A 23,582-nucleotide genomic window follows, 5' to 3' on the forward strand; every position below is an offset into this window, starting at 1 on the left:
GATCAAGTCAACCATGCCTATTCAAACAGCCTCCTTATTTCAAAAAGAGAATCAGATGATTCATATCACTATTGCTTGAGTGCCAGTGATACAGAAGAGGTTTTGTCTGTTTAAATAATCTGTTTCAATTACCAACAGTAATCCTTTATGAGCCTCTGTGAAAGATTGGTGCATGCATGTTTCTTGGCACTTAAGATTGTCCATGATAAGTTGAGTTTCCTTTTTTTTTGGATGCCAAATGAAAGACTCAAATTCAAAATAAAGGAAGATTTTGCCTTTTGGAAAATGTTTGGCTGTTAATGCTTTGAATTGTCCAATGTGGTACTTTGGTCACTGTAATATGTCAAAGGTACCTGGTGCCAATATATGTGCAATCATGTGGCAATGACCGAATTTTCATACTTGTAATGATGGTGACTGAAGGGCCAACAAGAGCAATAACTCCCCTCCCTTAGACAAAAGATTCCACAGTATTATTTCTATTCAATTGATGGGGAAGAATGGGCTAGTGTTTTAATGTATCCAAAAGACTGCTCTTACAATAGGGCAGTATGTCGTCAAGTGATCAGATCTGAATAACTGCCTACCAAAAATGTTTGCCAGTTGAATTACTTGTTTTAAGGCACTAAGTAGGAGCTATCTTTTGCTTTTTTGGAGAACCAAATTCCAATGTTTCCTTGATGTGCTACTTTACAGAACTGAACTGCTTTTGTGATTCATATTTAAATTATGTTTTGCAGTAAAGATATAAGTTTTGGCAGGTCCTTGGGACTTGAATGTCTATCAAACATAGTCATAGAGTTATACAGCATGGAAACAGACCCTTCGGTCCAACTCGTCCATGCCTCAGATATCCTAAACTAATCTAGTCCCATTTGCCAGCACTTGGCCCATATCTCTCCAAACCCTTCCTATTCATATACCCATCCTGATGCCTTTTAAATGTTGTAGTTGTACCTCCACCACTTCCTCTGGCAGCTCATTCCATACATGCAACATCCTTTGTGTGAAAACTGCTCCATCGGTCCCTTTTATGTCTTTCCACTCTCACCTTAAACCTGCGCCCTCTGGTTCTGGACTCCCCCACCCCAGGGAAAAGACCCTTTCTATTTATTTTATCCATGCTTTTCATGATTGTATAAATCTCTGTAAGGTCTCCCTTCAGCCTCTGCTCCAGGGCAAACAGCCCCAGCCTATTTAGCCTCTCCCTGTAGCTCATATCCTCCAACACTGACAACATCCTTGTAAATCTTTTCCGAGCCCTCACAACATCCTTTCTATGGGGGGGGGGGGAGACCAAAACTGCACACAATATTCCAAAAGTGGCCTCACAAATAACCTACATAGCTGCAACATGATCCAATATTCAGTGCCCTATCATGGGACACGCTGTGCGTGCCATCCCATGCTCTAGCTGTTGTGGGACTTTCTAGGTATATCTTCAAATATTATAATGTGAATGTTTGCTCCTGAGGAGTGTTGGAGAGCACAATGCTTCAATATAAGGCCTTCACCACCAACATCCTAATGTATTGAACGCCAGGCTAAATGTTTTTATGTCTACAGTGTGTTTTGGTCAGAAGCAAGATCCAACAAACAATGAGGCACACAGTTGGTTAATCTGTGTTCTAAGTGTGGTTTTTACCTCCTAGATTGTAGGAATCTGTGCAATTGAGCTAAATGAGGAGATTGGGGGAAAAGAGCTGTGTTTGAGAACGTAGATCACAGCCCTTTTAAGTTCAAAATGTCATCATGACAAAGCACAGGCATATTAATTTTAATAGCTTTTTCTGTGTTTTTCTCATTCTGTAAATTCCTCTGCAGCCTGCCCATTTTGTGAGTAAACAAAAGGTGAGAGCTGATTTGCAAAATTTCAATAGAATGCCTTCTTGGAGTCCCTGATCCTGATGGGGAGCTGAACTTGGTGTACATGTTGGTGTACATGTGTTTATATAGCTGCTGACACAGCTACGTTATTGCTCAAACTATATGTTAATTCACGTTTCTCAATTCAACGGGAGAAATTTCCAAGTCTGTCTCCTCGAACAGAGACTTTGTTTAAAATCAAATAACCTCTGCTGATGAGTCAGCGAACTTCGAGTGCATGGCTGGTTAAGTCATAACAGATTAGGATGTTTCCAAGGCTGCTGTTTGGGTCTGTGCAGAGTTTGCTGACTCACATCCCTGCAGATAGTAATGGTCTGACTTTAGGACCTGACAGTAACTCTGTTGCTGAAATTTGGAATGAAATGAGTAGCTGGCAATTCTGACCCATCACCCCTAGCTTAGCAAAGATGGGAGAGGGACAAGAATCTGTAATTTCAATTCCACTATCGCATCTCTTGAAATGCTTGATGTTCAAGTGAGGGTGTTTATGCAATTTCATCTTAACAGCATGAAATGTCTGAGTTTAAATTATTCCCTTTACCTTCAAGAAGAAGTCTCACAGAATTGTGGATTCTTATTTTTTTTAACACATTGTTCTCTGCTCTGCTCCCCGTCTGGTGTTAGGCACAGTTCCGGTCTTTGCTTGAACCTGTTATGTTCGAATCAGCTTTTTGCGCGCACACATTTTGTGATCAGCTCAGTTGGCTGGACACCTGATTTGTGATCCAACTGCAAGGGTTAAATTACTGCACCGGCTGAGGTTACCACAAAGGGCCCTTCTCCAACTGAGCTAATCGCAAAATATGTGTGTGAGAGAGAAAAGCCGATGATGACAAAGCAGGTTCAAGCAAGGACCCTCCCCTTGCCTGCGCTATAGTGACCCTCGGGTTAAGCTGTCCCACTCTCTGTCTTGCTCAATAAACATTGTGAATCTTTTGGTTGTTTTTGTTTTCCCTTGCCTGTCTATTTCCTAAGTCGGGTCGGTAGGGCCAGTTTTTGTTTTGGGTTGGTGAAAGTTGTTTTAGCTAAAGATCAGAATGGCATTTCTGTGTTCGGACTCAGTTGACATGTCTTCAATAAATGCAGTCACGTGTTGTATCATGGCGTGTAGCCTAAAGGTTTAAAGATTTCATGGTAGTCTACTCGGGTCACTTGAAACATGGCAGTCTCCTCTAAGCTTGCTGCTTTGTTGGAACCCAATAGTTTAATACTTGCCTGAGGAATACAACATTTGCACATGACAAATGGGAGACTGATTAACAAGGTTAGATCTCATGGAATACAGGGAGAGCTAGCCATTTGGATACAGAACTGGCTCAATGGTAGAAGACAGAGGGTGGTGGTAGTAGAGGGTTGTTTTTCAGACTGGAGGCCTGTGACCAGTGGAGTGCCATAAGGATCAGTGCTGGGTCCTCTACTTTTTGTCATTTACATAAATGATTTGGATGCGAGCATAAGAGGTACAGTTAGTATGTTTGCAGATGACACCAAAATTGAAGGTGTAGTGGATAGCGAAGAAGGTTACCTCAGATTACAACAGGATCTGGACCAGATGGGCCAATGGGCTAGGAAGTAGCAGATGGAGTTTAATTCAGATAAATGCGAGGTGCTGCATTTTGGAAAAGCAAATCTTAGCAGAGCTTATACACTTAATGGTAAGGTCCTCGGGAGTATTGCTGAAGGAAGAGACCTTGGAGTGCAGGTTCATAGCTCCTTCAAAGTGGAGTTACAGGTAGATAGGATAGTGAAGAAGGCATTTGGTATGCTTTCTTTTGGTCAGAGTATTGAGTACAGGAGTTGGGAGGTCATGTTGTGGCTGTACAGGACATTGGTTAGGCCACTGTTGGAATATTGCATGCAATTCTGGTCTCTCTCCTATTGGAAAGATGATGTGAAACTTGAAAGGGTTCAGAAAAGATTTACAAGGATGTTGCCAGGGTTGGAGGACTTGAGGTATAGGGAAAGGCTGAACAGGCTGGGGCTGTTTTTCCCTGGAGCGTCGGAGGCTGAGGGGTGACCTTAAAATGATGAGGGGCATGGTTAGGGTAAATAGGCAAAGTCTTTTCCCTCGGATAGGGGAGTCCAGAACTAGAGGGCATAGGTTTAGGGTGAGGGGGGGAAAGATATAAAAGAGACCTAAGAGGCAACCTTTTCACACAGGGGGTGGTACGGGTATGGAATGAGCGGCCAGAGGAAGTGATGGAGGCTGATACAATTGCAACATTTAAGAGTCATTTGGATGGGTATATGAATAGGAAGGGTTTGGAGGGATATGGGCCAGGTGCTGGCAGGTGGGACTAGATTGGGTTGGGATATCTGGTCGGCATGAACGGGTTGGACCGAAGGGTTTGTTTCTATGCTGCACATGTCTGACTCTATGACAACTATAATCAACGTTTTCTAGAAGGAGGGAAGGAAAAGGAGCAGGGAATCCATTTGTCTCCATTATCATGCTGCTGCTATGCCTGTACCTTTTTAGAGGTCCACGCAGAATGCAAAGAAATTAGAGGGAACATTGGTTGTAACAAATGTATGGATGTCTTTAATGCCACAACAGGCACACCAGTTTCTTATGTTACGGGAGATTGTTACTAGCGCTGTACCAAGTGAAACCTTTTGGAAGTAAATCATGAACTTGTCCGCATATTTAATAGCTGAGGAGTGTCAATTGTTGAAGGAATAAAATATTCAGTTGAGAAACAGTCTAGAGGTTTCTGGATGCAAGAGCTTTTGTATTAGATGTTGAAAATGTTTAGTTCTGTACAATGCTCCATGAAAAGGTGAAGCACATCAGCATTGCCTCACTAGGAATTTGAATTGCCATTTGTATTGTTGCATTATTCTTAGCACTCTAGTTTGGTCAGGGACTGATTTTTGGAGAATGTGCCTCGGAGCACATCTTTATTTGGACATTTTTTTTAGATGGAAAATCTTAAATTCACCAAGAAATGATTCTAGCGTCCCATTGGCATGAGTACATGGGCTTTCTTCCCAAAGCAGTGAAGTACCTTACATGGATTCCATCTGAGTGATGACAGACCACACAATGGGAGTTGAAATCAACCCAGTAAAGAGTACAAATGCACAGAACAGTCTTCCTTTGTTTAACCCTGCTGGAACAGGCAGATTTGGCAATGCATAATTTCATATTCCAGACTGCCTCAGTTTTATGGAGTTGATTTGACTTGCATTTGGAGTGTCGGTAAGGGTGAGGATTTCGAGTCCATTTGGATGGGTCATCAACGGCTCAGCCAGCATTTTATTTCCCATTTTTAATTACTCTTCAGTAGTTAGTAGTGAGCTGACTACATGAATCACAACAGTCCTTTAGCTTAGGAGCATCCCCAGTGTAGTTTGGGATTTCTAGGATTTTGATTCAGAGAAAGTGAAGGTTATGATTTGGAGATGCTGGTGTTGAACTGGGGTGTACAAAGTTAAAAATCACACAACACCTAGTTTTGGTCCAAAAAGGTTTAATTGGAAGCACTAGCTTTTGGAGCGCTGCTCCTTCATCAGGTGGTTGTGGATGTCCTGACATTTCCATATCCAGATGGTAATGTTTATGTAGCAAGTTCAATACAATTTCTGATCAATGACAACCCTTAAGGTGTTAATAGAGGGGCACTCTGACAATAATGCCATTGAATGTTGGGCGAGATGGTGAGATTCTTTTCCGTTGAGGATGGTCATTGCCTGGCACTTTTATGGTGCAAATGTTTCATGCCACTAAGCAGATTAGGCCTGGATATTGATCAGCTCTTGCTGCATTTGTACATGAATCTGATTCAGTATCTGAGGCAGTGCACAATGTTCAGCACCATTCATCAGAGGACATCCCCACTTCTGACCTTTTTTATAATGAAGGAAAGATCATTGATTTTGATTTCATGTCACATGTACCTAAGTACAGTTTAAAAAAATTTTGTGAGCAGTCGATCATAGTAAGCAAGGCCTTACAGGTGACAGGGTGAAGAAAACTTGGACAGGGTGAGGCCGACAGGTTACACCACATTGGGCTTAGGATGCTGCCCTGAGGAGTTCCTGCAGACATTTCCTTGGGCTGAGATGATTAATTTCCACAATAGACAATCACCAACGTAGACAGCTATCTGTGTATTAAGATAGAATAATTAAATGCTGCTGTAGTTGGTCACACTATGAAAGGCTTAGGGCTGAGCAGGAACAGGTTCTGCAATTGGATATCTTGTAAAATGTTCTGAACCTGAACAGCACATCTTTCTTTAGTTGTATGGTCACAGACAAGACCATGTCGGAGGATAACTGGTGTTTTATGGTAGTTGTATATTATAGCACTGATGTGGGTCCTTTTTTCAATCTTTTTGAGTTCCACATCCAATACAGTGTACAAGTACACAAAAATGTCTAGCATCTGCTGCAAGATTATTTTGTCAAGGTGCTGGAAAAGTACAGCATCCAAGGAGCAGGAGAGTTGATGTTTCGGGCATAAACCCTTCATCAGGAATATGATTATGTTGCTTTGGTATTAGAAACTGTGTAGAATCTCTTAGTTCTTCTCCTCCTCCTCCTCCTCCTCCTCCTGCTAGCATATGAACTAACAGCACTTCATGCTATTACAATCAAAGTTCCATTTTATTAAACTGGAAAGCAGGACTGCAGAATCTCGTAGCAGAAACAGGTTATTCAGCAAATTGAGACTGCCTTGCCTGATCTTGGCTGATATATTTCTCAACCCCATTCTCCTGCCTTCTCTTGTAACCTTTTGAGCCTTACTAATCAAGGAGATCAACCTCTGTTAAAGACCTTCCTGATGAAGGGCTTTTGCCCAAAATGTCGACTCTCCTGCTCCTTGGATGCTGCCTGACTGGCTGTGCTTTTGCAGCACTACGCTCTTCATCTCTGTTAAATGACTCTGCCTCCATAGATTCAATACCCTCTTTGGCTGAAGAAATTCCTCCTCATTTCTGTTCTAAAGGATTGTCCCTTCACCGTGAAACAGTGCTTTCGGTACTAGTCTCTCCAAACAGTGGGTGATCTTTTCCATCTCCACTCTACACAGGCCTCTCGTTATTCTGCAAGTTTCAATGACATCATCTCCACCCCCCCCCGAGCATCCTCATAAACTCAGAGTACAGGCTCAATCATTTCCTCATACACTAAGCCCTTCATCCCACATCTGTCATCCTTTCTTGGTCTAGCCTACATGTGATTTCAGACTTCGTAATGTGATTGACTTTTAACTTCCCTCTGGGGCAATTAGGGATGGTTTGCCCCAAATGTCAATTTTCCTGCTCCTCGGATGTTTCTTGACCTGCTGTGCTTTTCCAACACCACTCTAAGCTAGACTCTGATTTCCAGCATCTGCAGTCCTCACTTTTGCTCAGTAAGATGGAAGCTGATGCTTATACCATTGGGTCACATTTCTTCACATGCTCCTTTTTAAAAGTATGTCTCTTGCCTAACAGCCTAGTGTGACTGCTGTGGTTGACTCTTAGCTACCTGCTGACATAGTCTAGTTAGCTACTTGGTTGTTTAAAAGGGCCATTAAGGATGGACAATAAATGCAGTCCCAGCCATGGACTCCAACTTCTTAATTGGGAGAGAGAGAAAGAAGGCCAGGATATTCTGCAACTTGGAGGACTTCACCAGTTTCCTCACTTCCTCTCCCCCCACCTTACCCCAGTTCCAATCTTCCAGCTCAGCACTGTCCTCAGGACCTGTCCTACCTGCCAATCTCCCTTCCCACCTATCTGCCCCACCCTCCCCTCTGACCTGTCACCTCCATCCCCACCCCCATTCACCTATTGTACTCTTTGCCCGCTTTTCCCCAGCCCCACCCCACCCCTCCTTCCCCTCCACTTATCTCTCCACCCTGGAGGCTCCCTACCTCCATTCCTGATGAAGGGCTTTTGCCCGAAACGCCAATTTTCCTGCTCCTCGGATGCTGCCTGACCTGTGCTTTTCCAGCACCACTCTAATCTAAACCTGGAGGAGAGCTTGCAGATGCCTATTCCTTATGAACCTGTCCTGTGAGGCGCGTGATTCCGGTGGGAACCGAGCTTTCTGATCTTTCCTTTGCCGTTTGCCAGGGTATGAACCGAAACCACCGTGTGAATTCATGATGCTGGAGGATACCTGCTGCGCACACTGATCCTGATCAAAACAAGCGCTAGTGAAAAACAATAGCTCTGTGCTGCTTTCACTCAACAAACATATCATTTATTGATGACGATGGCCAATGCGCTGGTGCCAGTATTTATTGCGGGGAAACATTCTCCTTCTTTGTCACCTGTCACTGTTCAAAGGAGTCTCCAGTGCCCAACGTAGTGGTATAATATGAAAATCAGAGAACATTTTTTCAGTGCAACAATTTGGGGGTCTTTTTAAAAATTTGTCAAGAAAGGGTTAATTCCTCAGGCAAAGACAATAATCTGACTCCGCATTAGTGCAATTAATTGTAACTATTAAATTCTTAAATGTGACACCACTTGGAAGTTGAGTTTTTGTTACTCACCTTAAAATGCTTTGTTCTGTTATTATATTTTACATAGAGTCAAAAAGAAATGCCTCAAATAGGAAGAGAATATGAGAGCATATTAATTTGTGAGTATGTACTGTTTTATTTGGAGACAAAGAGCATCTTTCTTCAAATTTGAAGTCAGCTTTCTGCAGCTACTAGGATCTTGAAGCTGGATGTGGAAGCTCTTATTCCCCTCTCAGTTACAGGTAAAAGCTGGGGTTCTCTTCCTTCTGCTAGAATTGCTTGTGAGGCAATCTATTGTACTGAATTTGCCTTTGCCAAGTGTGTGTTTATAGGCTGTTACTATATTGGAACAGGGAGAGGGTGAATAGGCTGGGGCTGTTTTCTCTGGAGTGGCGGAGGCTAAGGGGTGACGTTATAGAGGTTTATAAAATCATGAGGGGCATGGATAGGATAAATTTACAAGGTCTTTTCCCTGGGGTGGGGGAGTCCAGAACTAGAGGGCATAGGTTTAGGGTGAGAGAGGAAAGATATAAAAGCGACATAAGGGGCAATTGTTTAACACAGAGGGCCATGTGTGTATGAAATGAGCTGCCAGAAGAAGTGGTGGAAGTTGGTACAATTACAGCATTTATTCGGCATCTGGATGGGCATATGAATAGGAAGGGTTTTGAGAGATATGGGCCAAGTGCTGACAAATGGGACTAGTTTAGGTTAGGATATCTGCTTAGCGTGGACGAGTTGGACCGAAGGGTCTGTTTCCGTGCTGTACATCTCTATGATTCTAAACATCTCTATGAGAAGATGTTTTAGGTTTTAACAAGAGTAAAATAGGTTTGACTAGAACTTAAAGCAAAATAGAAAGCGCAATCCCAAGTTTTGTTTAGCTCAGTGATCCATGAGCTACACAAGTGGGAAAGGGATTGACTCAACCACAGAAGCCTACACCGTGGAAGCAGGCCATTCGGCCCATCCTGTCCACACCGTCCCTCTGAAGCACATCCCTCCCCCCCCCCCCCAGACCCACCCCTCTACCCTATCCCTCTAACCCTGCATTTTGGTTGGCTAATGTACCTAACCTGCACATCTTTGGACTGGTAGGAGGAAATCAGAGCACCCGGAGGAAGCCCTTGCTGACATGGGGAGAACATGCAAAATATGGGGTCACAAGCTCTTGTTAATCATGGATAGTTAGTCTGTTCCATTTACTGACAATTCAAAGTGTTTTAATTTGTCAGCTGTCTTCTAAAGAATGAGTTCTAATGTAAGATTATTACTTTTTTGAGTTGCTGTCATTACAGCTAAGAGTTTACTGGTGTTGACTGTCAAAGGCACATGGACTTGTCTGGATTGTTGTTGTACTCCACTGTAAAAATTGTATTTGAGTATTTTGACTTAGGAAGGATGATGTTAATGCTGGAGTAATGAGTTTTATGTACTTTACATATTGAGTGTAGTTCATTTCTTATAGGTAATGCATAGTGCATGACTTGTGGTCTTTCACCCCACCACCCCTCCGACGACCCTTAATTTATCAAGAAAGGGTTAAATTACTAAGCAGAGACAGCATTGGTTCAATTCATTTTTATTTTCAAATTCTTAAATGTGATCCCACTTGGGAGTTGAGTCTGGAACATCGAAAGTGAGCCAGTGAAACACTTAGTAAATAGTTGAGTTATTTGGTTTTATGTAATAATCAGCTAACAGAAACCCAACATTCTTTCATGATGATGTGTTCACACTTATTTGAAAGCTGTGTAAAGCATAACATGCCTATCCTAACCCAAAGCGGGTTGTTGCCTTGATCTGCGGAATCCAGAGTGGACGGTGTGTGTGTTTAAATACAGCTGTCTCAAACTCCGTGAAGATTAGTTCTGATGCTGTTTGGAACTTTGTTTTGATGGTCACTCAGCATGTTGTCAGTTCTCTCTCCAATTAATGTGACCTCCAATATTTAAGGGCATGTCGAACTAACTGGAACCTGAATAAGTTCCATCTGTTCCCTGATCAAAGCTGTGAAGATTTCCTGTGTACCATCCCAAATAGGTGAGAGTAAGCCTGAACAGAAGGCAATTCAATCAGAATTCATGCACTGTGGCCATTTGTGGTGGAAATGCAATTTCTGTATGACACACTTGCTTTTCCAGGAATACAGTTCCATAAAGGAACATGAGGACAGAATCAAGAGTTTGTCTTTGATCTGTGTTGGATTGAAATGGCTGCTTAATACTTGAATCTGGGAATATGGTTGTCGATGATGCTAAGAAGGGACTAGGCCATTTTAGGCGTTCAATAAGCTGTGTCTCTGAATTGTTGGACGTTGGATGCATTTGTGGTGATATCCTCTATTTAACTGTTTTTGTAGTGAATAGGGCAGCAATCTTTGACACCTAGCACTATTTTTTTTAATGAACAGATAATTGCCAGAGGTGGCAATGCTCTATAGTAATGAAGAGAGGTTATTGCAAGAGTGTTCAGTAGATCACTCAGGAGCTACTGAACAGAAGTTAAAAGTTACAGTCAGCAAGTGCAAGAAGGAAAAGAGACTGGTACTGAGAGATGTGGATTTCATTTTGAGAGTTCTGCATTTGGTTAGTTAAAAATCTCCAACACTAGGTTATAGTCCAACAGGTTTATATGGAAGCGCTAGCTTTCAGAGCGTTCTTTCATCAGGTGGTTGTGATCACTAGGAGCAGTGCTCAAAAAGCTAGTGCTTCCAAATAAACCTGTTGGACTATAACTTGGTGTTGTGAGATTTTTAACTTTTTCCACCCCAGTCCAACACTAGCATCTCTGAATCATGCATTTGGTTACGATTCTTGGAAGGCAGCTGCACCTACACACCTTCTGCGTAGGGGGCGCTGAGGAGCCAATAGAAGTTGGATGGCTGTGGAGTGTCAGAATTAGGAAGGACGATTGAAGAGTTAGTAGGCACTTCAGTTTCAGAGTCGGAATTTGGAAATCCTGGGAAATGGAGAAAGTGGAAAGAGAGCTGCATTTTCTCGAGGGAGACCATGAGGGGCTCAAAAGATTTGTGAGCATTCATACATTACAATTGCTGAGAAGGGAATTGAGAAGCCTATAAACAGTCACTTGATGATTTCAGTTCAGTCGCTCTTCTGAGTATCATTGAAAGATTATTTAGACTTCGTCCACAACCGAGGCATTTAACAAATCATTTGATTGGATTAAAGTCTATGAGTTAAGTAACACAATAACAATTGGTATTGGGTTAAAAGGAAATTTGAGTACTGTGACTGCCATGATGAAGCAAAATTTAACATCCACCTATTGTAAGGTGTTATGCAAACTTTCTGATTTCATAAGACTGGCAAGGAGAATCCTGAAGCCAATCTGACTGGATTGATCAATAAGTTTCATTTTTGCAATTTGTTTTCTGTGGTGGTCAGTCACTGAGCACCTTCTAGAAGGTGAAGAGTGTGGTGCTGGAAAAGCACATCCAGTCGGGCAGCATTCGAGAAGCAGGAGAATTTATTTTCTAGCATTTGCCAATGTAATGTAACAAAAGAATATCAAAGTTTATCACGCTATATACAAGAACTCCTTGAAACCATCTAATTACAAACGTCAGAAATGAAGATTTTAATCATTTTTATCCTCAGCAGCAACTTTTAAAATATTTAAACCTCAGCGAAGGAACACTCTGCTTCCACTTCAAAAGGTCAAGGGCATGACTGTGACTGTTTTATGGCAATGCTTTTTTGCATTCATATGCTGCAACTTAAGCGTCTCTTCCGAACACAGTCTCTTGAATTGCTAATACAGCTCACTTTGTCTTAACTTGGGTTCTTTGAACTCCTTCCACAGTCCATCTCTGACTGGCATTAAGGAAACTAAGGTAAAAACAATGACTGCAGATGCTGAAAACCAAATACTGGATTAGTGGTGCTGGAAGAGCACAGCAGTTCAGGCAGCATCCAACGAGCAGCTCGTTGGATGCTGCCTGAACTGCTGTGCTCTTCCAGCACCACTAATCCAGTATGAAGGAAACTAAGAAATGCTAAATTGTGCTACTACTGCTGCAGGCCATTTTGAGTCTTAATAACATGCTCCTCTTTCTGAATGAAGCCCACATAGTCCTTGACCTTCTGGATGATTCTGCCCTTTTTTTAAAAAGAATGTGTTTTCAGCCCTAGTTAAAGGACACCTGTCAGGCTTTTGTTTTTGTCCACTATTGTTTCTTAGCACTAAGCTACTCATCGTGAGGATTTCAAAGCATTATTCAAATGCATGTAAACAAATTTCCAGGCAACCCAGGGCCACTCGTCTAACTTAAATATTAAACGAAAACTGTCTCCCGTTCTTAAAGTGCACAACATAAAATTAGAAATCAAACTTAAAACAGTATAGAACCATGTATACCTTTAAAACCAAAGTTTCCAAATGTTAATAATCCTAAGGCTTCATAAAGGTAAATTTAGGGCTGATGGTCAAAATCTTGGCCTTGGAAGAAGGGTTTAAGTTGCACCAGGGTAAGGTTCAGAGAAAGATTGAAAGAAAATAAATATTTTATGCTCAAAAGGTTGAATTCAATATTAGTGAGTAAAAACTTCAAAACATAAAATGTTTTCCAACATGATACAAAATTCGTGTCTTGTATACTGATGCCTACAGAGCTCTGAAATCATTGGTCTGACTATGAAAATCACTAATCCTGTTAGCTACTATATGGGTACTTTTAATATATTAACATCTTTGTTTTACCACTCCCTTGTAGAGCAAACAAAGAACCTGTTTCAGAATTATCCAAGTCAAAATAGAATCGTATAAGAGGTCAGTGAGGGGAAGGAGAAGGTGGGAAAATCGTGACTAGTTTAGATCTGATTGTGGGCCAAGAGTTGCAAATGTTTTTTTAATTTCCTTCTAAGGGAGTTGTTGACTGGTAATCCATCAGTGTTGGGGGTCTGCAATGCTAGTGCATGCTGCCCTGATGAGCTCAGAAAATAATCATCTGCTCTAACATCCCATCAGAGGATTAATAGAAACTAAAGACTGTAGACCTTGCCTTTAAACTTGGAGTAGCTCCAGTTGGTTGACCTCAGTTGAAAGTTGGAAAAGAACAAATGATTCTGCGGCTTGGTGTGCTTGCTTATGGACGACATCAGTTTTTAATTTTATTTACCTTTTGAGGAGGGGAGATTGTGTAGAAATCAGAGGTAAACATCAAGTTGGTCACCAGCTGCAATTTATATGATTCCTATACTTTTAATTCTTCTGTGGAATGAACATTGACAGTATTTTGTTGGCCATCTTGAATTGCACTTAAACATTATGGGTTACAAGTCCATTTCAGAAGGCAGTTAAGAGTTAAATGCACTGCTGTTGGTCTGGCTGTGCACAAGGCTTGAGTGGGCAAGATAGTGGATCTCTCTCCCAAAGGGACATGCGAACAGGATGAGGTTTTACAACAAATAAACGTTAGTTTCAAGTTCTTCTGAAACTCATTTTCAACTGTAGATTTTTAATTAATTAACTGGATTTAGCTTTTACCACTTTCCATGATGAAATTTGAACCCATTGGTTGGACTACTGGATCAATTATCAAGTAACATTACGCCACAATACCCCCCTGAAAGAATGGGTGATCAGCTTTATCGTAATACAATGCAACCCCAGATTTACTCAGAACACTCACCTCTGGGACTGTATCACCATTTTCTCCCTCCTGGTTTTTCTCTCAACATCTCTCTTTTAAATTCCATCACCAACTTTTCATTCCAACCTTGGTAATGTTCTGCCAGTCTTTTGTAAAAGAGCATTTATGGCAGTTGGACAAGTCTGTGCTATTTCACAAGCAAAGGAGACCATGCGCATAAATTTTATTTCTCAAAAAATCTTCCGAAAGTAGGAATTAAAAATTGGCAGTAATATTTTCATTGTACGTTCACGGAATGGGCTGTCAGTGGCTAGGCCAGTACTTTATTGCTCAATCCTAATTATCGAGAGTGCAACTTAGAACCTAAGAATCAAACAGTTGATGTTGGCCTGGAGTCACATATAGGACTAGACTGAGTAAGAATGACAGTTACCTTCCCTGAAGGACATCTGTGAACGAGATGGGTTTTTCTGTTAAGTGACAATGGTTTTGAGGTCATCATTAGAATCTTAATTCCAAAACTTTTGAGTTCATATTCCACAACCTGCTTTGGTGGGATTTGAAACTGGGTTTCAAAATTTATTTGGATGTCTGGATTATTAGACCAGTGACTGTACAACTCAGTAATTACCTCTCCATTGGTAGAGAAGGGGGAACACGCATATGGTCATTTATTAAACAACGCGAAGTAGCCGAGCAGAGGCTGATAGCCAAGTTCAATATCCATGATGGTGGCCTCAACCGGGACCTTGGGTTCATGTCACAGTACAGGTGACCCCACTGCACTATTTTCTCTCTCTCTCTCTCTCTCTCTGTCTCTTCCTCCCTCATGTGCACACGTATGTCTGTGGGGTGAATTTGTATTTGCACATACATTCTATTTTTGCTCAAAAAACACACAACCTGCAGACAGTCAATCCATATAACATTTTATAAATTTCTGCTTTGGAAATAGAACCAGTCTGAATCAAGATTGGGATACAGACAGACTCTAACCTCTCGCCTTTAAGGCTTTGTATGAGCTGAGATGTCACCTTGTTTTTTTATGAAATCTTAAGTTATATCCAGAATGTGACTTAAAAGAAGTTCTGGGATTTACATAAGAATGAACTGAAACCTGCAACCCATTCTAAGACTTAACAGCAATCTAGATTCGTTCAATATATTCTTTTAATTGCTTGACACTGTGATCTTTAGTTATAAATTCTGTCTCTTGCGTTCCTGCTGCACTAGTTACCTGATGAAGGAGCAGCACTCTGAAAGTTACTACTTCCAAATAAACCTGTTGGACTATAATCTGGTGTGATTTTTAACTTTGTCCACCCCAGTCCAACACCAGTCCACATCATATGTAGAGAAGCAAGAGGGAAACAAGAGGGAAGAATCATCTAATTTCTTTGTAATACTGCTTTTCAAAAAGTACAAAATTATGTCTCCAATTTTGTTTTGGTCAGTTTCTCACATCTGAACCCCCCCACCCACCCACCCCACTCCTGCTTAGAATCCTTATATTTTGAATGTTGTTATTTCAGCAAGTGCTAGTCATGGTTCCTTGGTGACATTCCTGTCCTCCTTTGTCAGAGGTTTGTGGATTCAAGTCCCAACCCGAGACCTGAGGGCCAAATCATAGCTGACGTCGCTGTGCTGAGGCATTCTTGGTGATGCTATCTTTTTAGATGCAACAGTAAGTGAAGTCACCCTCTGCACCTACTTGCCTTTCTCCTGATGCACCTGTAGTTATGATATAGTGAGGTCGACCGATGCTGGAGAATCCAAGTCAATGAAGTGTGGTGCTGGAAAAAGCACAGAAGGTGAGATAGCATCCGAGGAGCAGGAGAGTCGATGTTTCGGGCAGGGCTCTTCAGTCAACTCTTGGAAGCTGTCTGACCCACTGGGCTTTATCCAGCACCAAACTTTCTCGACCTTTAATTATGATCCTTAACCTCTTGCAGATAACAATCAGGCAGGTGGTGACAGAGTTTTCCCTCTAATGATTCCTGTCCCCTCAAATGTGAGGCTGGCAAGATCATCAGCATTGGGTAGAGACTGTAGGAATGCACTCCGACGTTTGTGAATCAGTGAAAGTGAGATTGTTGTTGAATGTAATGGCTTTGAAGCAGCTGATGTTCATGTTATGATTTGGAGATGCTGGTGTTGGACTGGGGTATACAAAGCTAAAAATCACTCAAAACCAGTTTATAGTCCATAAGGTTTAATTGGAAGCACTAACTTTTGAACTGCTGCTGACAAAGAAGCAGCGCTCCAAACTATGTTTATTCTCGTGATGTTGCACACATTCTGAGGAGCCAGGCAAGAGGGTCTATCCCAGCTCACTAACATCTTAGCAATCATGCCTGACCAAATGTAGTTGTCCTTTTCACCATCATGCAATAAACCAGCTTGTTATCTAAGAACATTGAGTATCCACAGAAGAGGCAATGTTTGTATATCCCTAATGAGAGGCCAAAGACAAAGATGGATAACTGGCAGGGAACTTACCCATTCCATGTCCTGTTCGAGGCAGCAAATACCTCAATATACTAGGAGTGGTCATCAAGGAAGGTATCGCAGACTACATTGTGAACCAATGTGTCCTTCGGTGGAGGACAAGATCATAAAATAGAGGGCTGTGCCGGCTCAGTTTTTGAGTATTTTTATTGTAGATTTCTGATACCAATAGTGTGCAGGGTTCTGGGGATAGAGTGGATAAAAGACAGTGAAGTTTTGACCTTGTATGATAATATTGCATGGGAGGGCAGGCTTGATGGGCAGAATAAGGTTAAAAACAATGACTGCAGATGCTGAAAACCAAATACTGGATTAGTGGTGCTGGAAGAGCACAGCAGTTCAGGCAGCATCCAACGAGCAGCAAAATCGACGTTTTGGGCAAAAGCCCTTCATCAGGAATAAAGGCAGTGAGCCTGAAGCATGGAGAGATAAGCTAGAGGAGGATGGGGGTGGGGAGAGAGTAGCATAGAGTACAATGGGTGAGTGGGGGAGGAGATGAAGGTGATAGGTCAAGGAGGAGAGGGTGGAGTGGATAGGTGGAAAAGAAGATAGGCAGGTCGGACAAGTCAAGGAGACAGTAACTGAGCTGGAAGTTTGAAACTAGGATGAGGTGGGGGAAGGGGAAATTAGGAAACTGTTGAAGTCCACATTGATGCCCTGGGGTTGAAGTGTTCCGAGGCGGAAGATGAGGCGTTCTTCCTCCAGGCGTCTGGTGGTGAGGGAGCGGCGGTGAAGGAGGCCCAGGACCTCCATGTCCTCGGCAGAGTGGGAGGGGGAGTTGAAATGTTGGGCCACGGGGCGGTTTGGTTGATTGGTGCGGGTGTCTTGGAGATGTTCCCTAAAGCGCTCTGCTAGGAGGCGCCCAGTCTCCCCAATGTAGAGGAGACCACATCGGGAGCAACGGATACAATAAATGATATTGGTGGATGTGCAGGTGAAACTTTGATGGATGTGGAAGGCTCCTTTAGGGCCTTGGATAGAGGTAAGGGAGGAGGTGTGGGCACAGGTTTTACAGTTCCTGCGGTGGCAGGGGAAAGTGCCAGAATGGGAGGGTGGGTCGTAGTGGGGTGTGGACCTGACCAGGTAGTCACAGAGGGAACGGTCTTTGCGGAAGGCGGAAAGGGGTGGGGAGGGAAATATATCCCTGGTGGTGGGGTCTGTTTGGAGGTGGCAGAAATGTTGGCAGATGATTTGGTTGATGCGAAGGTTTGTAGGGTGGAAGGTGAGCACCAGGGGCATTCTGTCCTTGTTACGGTTGGAGGGGTGGGGTCTGAGGGCGGAGGTGCGGGATGTCGACGAGTTGCGTTGGAGGGCATCTTTAACCACGTGGGAAGGGAAATTGCGGTATCTAAAGAAGGAGGCCATCTGGTGTGTCCTATGGTGGAACTGGTTCTCCTGGGAGCAGATACGGCGGAGGCGGAGAAATTGGGAATACGGGATGGCATTTTGCAAGAGATAGGGTGGGAAGAGGTGTAATCCAGGTAGCTATGGGAGTCGGTGGGTTTGTAAAAAATGTCAGTGTCAAGTCGGTCGTCACTAATGGAGATGGAGAGGTCCAGGAAGGGGAGCGAGGTGTCAGAGATAGTCCAGGTAAATTTAAGGTCAGGGTGGAATGTGTTGGTGAAGTTGATGAATTGCTCAACCTCCTCGCGGGAGCACGAGGTGGCGCCAATGCAGTCATCAATGTAGCGGAGGAAGAGGTGGGGAGTGGTGCCGGTGTAATTATGGAAGATCAACTGTTCTACATAGCCAACAAAGAGACAGGCATAGCTGGGGCCCATACGTGTGCCCATGGCTACGCCTTTGGTCTGGAGGAAGTGGGAGGATTCAAAGGAGAAATTGTTAAGGGTGAGGACCAGTTCGGCCAAATGAATGAGAGTGTCAGTGGAAGGATACTGTTGGGGACGTCTGGAGAGGTAAAAACGGAGGGCTTGGAGGCCCTGGTCATGGCGAATGGAGGTGTAGAGGGATTGGATATCCATGGTGAAGATAAGGCGTTGGGGGCCGGGGAAACGGAAGTCTTGGAGGAGTTGGAGGGTGTGGGTGGTGTCTCAAACGTATGTGGGGAGTTCCTGGACTAGGGGGGATAGGACAGTGTCAATGTAGGTAGAGATGAGTTCAGTGGGGCAGGAGCATGCTGAGACAATGGGTCGGCCAGGGTGGTCAGGCTTGTGGATCTTGGGAAGGAGGTAGAACCGGGCAGTGCGGGGAATAGCCTACTCTATTCCTGTGTTCCTAATAGAAGAAATCTGGGGACACAATTTTAATATTTCGTTTGGGTGATCTTTGGTCACATGAGCCATATTTCCTGAATTAGTGAAGTTGTTTGCAGTGTGTTCAGTGTTTGTGCTTTGTGAACTAGACATAAGCTGGGTTCAGGAGTCAGCGCATAGTAGCACCTACGCTGTTAGTTCTGTCCTGTATGACTGTGTGTGTTTATATTTTAACAGTAATATTCTAGCAAGTCTGAAAATAAAGACCTAACCTCCCAATAGAAACTTGTACGTGGCAACAATGAAGTAGTGAGCATTCCTGCTGCTAATTTTGTTTTTGTTTGATCTTCCTATCCTTTGTACATGATTTTTTTTAAAATCCCGGGAAAATTTGTTAGTCATTTTATATTCATCTTTTACCTGCTGCTGAGGTTTGGAAATCTGCCCATCCCATTGGGGGAACGTGAGAAAGTTTTTTTGCGTGAGATTTTTAATGAGCAAAATTGTAGTTGGAAAGGTTAGTTTCCTGAACCTACTTTGTCAGCAACTTATTGGCAAAGAAAAATGTTTCTCCTCTGAAATGTGCTGAACCGCTGAGAACTAGTTTCAGCTGAATAAACAAATAAGTGAGGGGGCACGGCTGAGATTCAGAATTGTCAGCCTGGCTCATTAATAACTTGTGTTTCTGACGAAGCAGGATGGGCATATCGAGATTTAAATAATCGCTCCACTCGTTAGGCGACCAAAACTATTTATAGAGCAAGAATAACACTGGAGGCCTGACCAGTGATTATACCTCTGGCAGCATTGCTTTAATTCAGCAACTCTCTTATTGCTGATTTTGATCTTGTATTCAAAATAGTGGCAGCATTTGCTTACAGAGCAATATCGGTTGTGCCAAATGATTAAATTCTGTGTAATTGATGTAAATTCCCTACCGACTTTTATGTTATTGCTGCAACTGAACTCATTAGTCACTCCAAAAAAAAAATGAATTATTGGGCAAGAGGAAATGAATGTTATTTATATGGACTTCCATAATGCATTTGATCAGGAGGCTCAGACTACTCATTAAGGTTGAAACTCCAGGAATTGAGGTTCACTCTTTAACCTGATTTGAGTGGCAGGAGGCAACAGAAATAATGAAACTGTGCTTGCTAGTAGTTTCCCCACCCCCACACCTTACCTGCAGGGGATACGTTCCGAGGTGGAAGCCAGAAACCGCAAACAGGTGCAAACACATTCATTTAAATGGGTAACATACCTTCCCAGCAGCCTCCTGGTCCCTGGTTCTGGAGTGTTCCCTATAATATGTTTGGGCCCCGGAAAACCACAGGTAACTGAAACCACAGTAACTGGACCCACAGATGTGGGGGAGGTCGCCCTGCATTCTGAATTGGACAGAGGGTACTGGACATCAGATTAAGATGGAGGGCTCTTGTGGTCCAGTGGTAGAGTCCCTGCCTCTGATCCAGGAGGCCTCTGTTCAAATCCCACCTAGTCCAGTGATGTGTAATAACATTTTCAAACAGCATGACTTTAAGTTGTTGATAATTGATAAAAAATAAAACAAATTGATTTATATAAGATTTGAAAAAGAAACCTTATTCTTGGGCCAGTGGGTAAAATTGTTATAATCCCAAAAAAACAATCAGATTGCACCTGAACATCCTGCTGAACAGGATGGTGGTTTTTATATTGAGTGTGTTTTTAAACCAGAATGTTTGTTTGGCTTTCTCATGTAGAGAGATTTCTTTTAATCAAAACCATTTTAATGTACTTCCCTCTCAAAAGATAAGTGTGTCCCCTGGGGTGGGGGAGAATTAATTTTCATGTTATGATTAGCAAAAGTATGGGTTCTGCTTTATAAATAGAGAAGTTTCCTGCACTGTGTTTAACTAATCTATTCCCCTTGCTGAAGTCTCCGCTACCTCTGAACTGTGGGGGCAACCTACTTTCACTGAAAACATTTTGCCTGTTATTTCCTTCTGTTCTATCTTTGTCAAACTAGATGGACAGACAGACTGAAAGATTTGCATATTTATGCAGTGACCTTGGGATAATCCAAAGTGCTTTTCCAGCAATGGAGACTTTTGAAATCAAATCACTGTTGCAGTGCAGGGAAACATCGTCCAATTTTGGTACAGCAAGCTCCCAGCTACATCCTTGTGATAATGCTGACGTGATCTGCTATTTTTATTGATGTTGGCTGAGGGATAAGTATTGACCAGAGAGTGCACTGTTTTGTTCAACACGATCCAAAAGACTTTGACTTTTCTTCTTTTGACATTTTTGTAAGTCTTTTGCGAAAAGTGCAGAAAGTTTTAGAAAAATACTTAGACTAAAGAGTTAAAATTCCAGATTCGCATCTCAGCACATCTGAATTGAAACCTCATCTCCTTCTCAAAGTCTTGCTTTGCCTTTGATGATAACCCTTAATAAATGATGATGCTTAGCTTATCTGATTACTGCCTTTCTTTTTGTAACCGCAGCCAATGCTGATCAATTTTAATAACATGCCAGCTGGCATTGTTGTCATGGAGATTTGGATCCAGGTTTGACCTTCCGTTTCTAGAGACTGTGGTGAAATCTGATGATTTTAATTTCTTTTGACAGCTGACTGGATCAAAGACCTTTCCATAGCTTCTTAATAAGAGAGTGAATTGGCACACTTCCATCCTATTGATTTTGGGTAAATATGTAAGTAACATCTGTTTGTTTTTCCTTCTCTCCCCCCCACCACTCTCTGTCTAGTTCACTGAGGAATACTTGAAGAAGATCCCAGCGTGTGAATTGCCCCGTGTGATTGTGGTTTGTGATGGCTCCTGTGGTGGTTCAAGTTCTGTGCTTGGAGTCAGCTCAGACTACATTGTGGAGTCCTGTAATGCCTATGGTGCTAATGCAGCCATAGAGAGAGCAGACCAGCGACAGGTATAGTTTAATTTCCCAGTGATTTTTTTTTTTGTTTCTTGCTGCTTCAGCAGGTTGATGATGGCTTCTTTCACTCTTGTTCTCCTAGTACACAACTGAAGACTGTACCCTTCCTCAGACACACTACCACATTTTTGTTTTGGCTGCTGTCAGATGTATTGGACCTCCCATATAATTGCTCACTATGCCAGAAGATGCAGTGCTAACTGTAGGGCTCTTTGTGGCACAATGGTAATGTCCCTATCTCTGGGTCAGGAAGTCTGGGTTCAAGTCCTGCCAACCAAGGATGTATGCCCAAACAGGTTGATTTAAATACCTGACAGGAAGCATCCCACTGATTTGAAGTTTGATGGTTCATAAGCTGTAGAAAGTGAAAGGGCCACTTGCAAGTGAGTGGCATTTTTAATGTATGATGATGCTGCTCGTTCAAGAAGGTTATGTTGTCCTTTTTATTCAGAGGGGTTGTAAAAGCAGAGGTTCTGATAAATCTGGAATATCTACTTGAAAATGCTTTTGTGTTTTTTGTAAAATACTTGTACAATGAAACGGGATTGGCAGTTTTCCCAGTTCAGGGTTGGGTTTGCTTTGGTATTAGCAAGCTGTTTTTGTTTGTAGCTACTATTCAAGTTTGAGTTGGGAATCCAGAGAGGCTGCTGAGGACCCAACGAAGCAGCTCCATGCTGATCCTCTCTCTCCTTGACATCTCTCCTGTAAGAGTCTGTGCTTGATTTTTACTTTTGTTTGCCAAGGGCATGTTTATGGATGTTGAATGTATTTGGCACAGTGTCACTAAGTTGCGATAGAGTCCACTGGGTTTTCAGACAGATTAAATTATTCTAAATTCGGTTCACTTTTGTTTGTGTTTCATTCAGTAGTTTATGAATAAATCCTGTTTTAGATTAGATTACTGACAGTGTGGAAACAGGCCCTTTGGCTCAACAAGTCCACACAGCCCCGCCGAAGCGCAACCTACCCATACCCCTACATTTACCCCTTACCCAACACTACGGGCAATTTAGCATGGCCAATTCACCTGACCCCCACATCTTTGGACTGTGGGAGGAAACCGGCGGAGCACCCGGAGGAAACCCACGCAGACACTGGGAGAACGTGCAAACTCCACACAGTCAGTCGCCTGAGGCGGGAATTGAACCCAGGTCTCTGGCGCTGTGAGGCAGCAGTGCTAACCACTGTGCCACCGTGCCGCCCAGAAGGAATTTTGTTTAGAATTGAGTGGTTGGGTCAGCTGCATCACTCCTTGAATATCCACTCTACGACTGCTTAAAATAACTAGGAAAGTTAGGGTGTGGGCTACCTTGAAATGTGTTGCGGGGGTCTGGCCTGGTCCACAACACATGCATGCTAGGCAAAGTAACACTGACATTACCTGTACCCTAACATGGTTCACTCGATCTGCTTCCTCTGTGAATAGATAGAATCTGCTGTTTACATACACGCATAACGAGAAGCTGTGACCCGTTTTTAAAAAAAAATGATGTAGTGTAATGACCCAAGCTAACTTAGGGCGGCACAATGACTCTGGTCAGCACTGCTGCCTCACAGCACCAGGGACCCGGGTTCAATTCCAGCCTTGAGCAACCGTCTGTGTGGAGTTTGCACATTCTCCCTGTGTCTGCGTGGGTTTCCTCCGGGTGCTCCGGTTTCCTCCCACAGGTCAAAGATGTACAGGTCAGGTGAATTGGCCATGCTAAATTGCCCGTAGTGTTGGGTAAATGTAGGGGGTGGGGTACTCTTCGGGGGTCGGTGTGGACTTGTGGGGCCGAAGGGCCTGTTTCCTTACTGTAGGGAATTTAATTTTAATTTTAAATTCTGAGCATGGTAACCAGCCTGGTCAAGGAAGCAATATTAAAAGAATTGAGCTGAAGAAATAAGTAGTGCATGCTCCTCTGTTGCACCCATGGTGACAATGTTCAGCTCCCTTGCCCAAGCACATCTGCACTCCACC

At 42.8% G+C, this 23,582-nt stretch overlaps 1 protein-coding gene across 3 annotated transcripts in view; it reads left to right on the top strand.

The window, feature by feature from the left end:
• Nucleotides 1-23,582, top strand: part of LOC140496291 (uncharacterized) — a 114,281-nt gene that overhangs the window by 17,897 nt on the left and 72,802 nt on the right. For 2 of the 3 annotated variants that reach the window (XM_072595863.1, XM_072595861.1), the window contains exon 2: nt 21,440-21,616. The exons of the other annotated variant lie outside the window; for it this stretch is intronic. In XM_072595863.1, the coding sequence (XP_072451964.1) occupies nt 21,440-21,616 (177 nt within the window). The remainder of the gene's footprint in view (nt 1-21,439; nt 21,617-23,582) is intronic. 3 annotated transcript variants of the gene reach the window in all.

This window comes from Chiloscyllium punctatum, chromosome 26 (genome assembly GCF_047496795.1).
Source record: "Chiloscyllium punctatum isolate Juve2018m chromosome 26, sChiPun1.3, whole genome shotgun sequence".
In the NCBI taxonomy this organism is placed as follows: domain Eukaryota; kingdom Metazoa; phylum Chordata; class Chondrichthyes; order Orectolobiformes; family Hemiscylliidae; genus Chiloscyllium; species Chiloscyllium punctatum.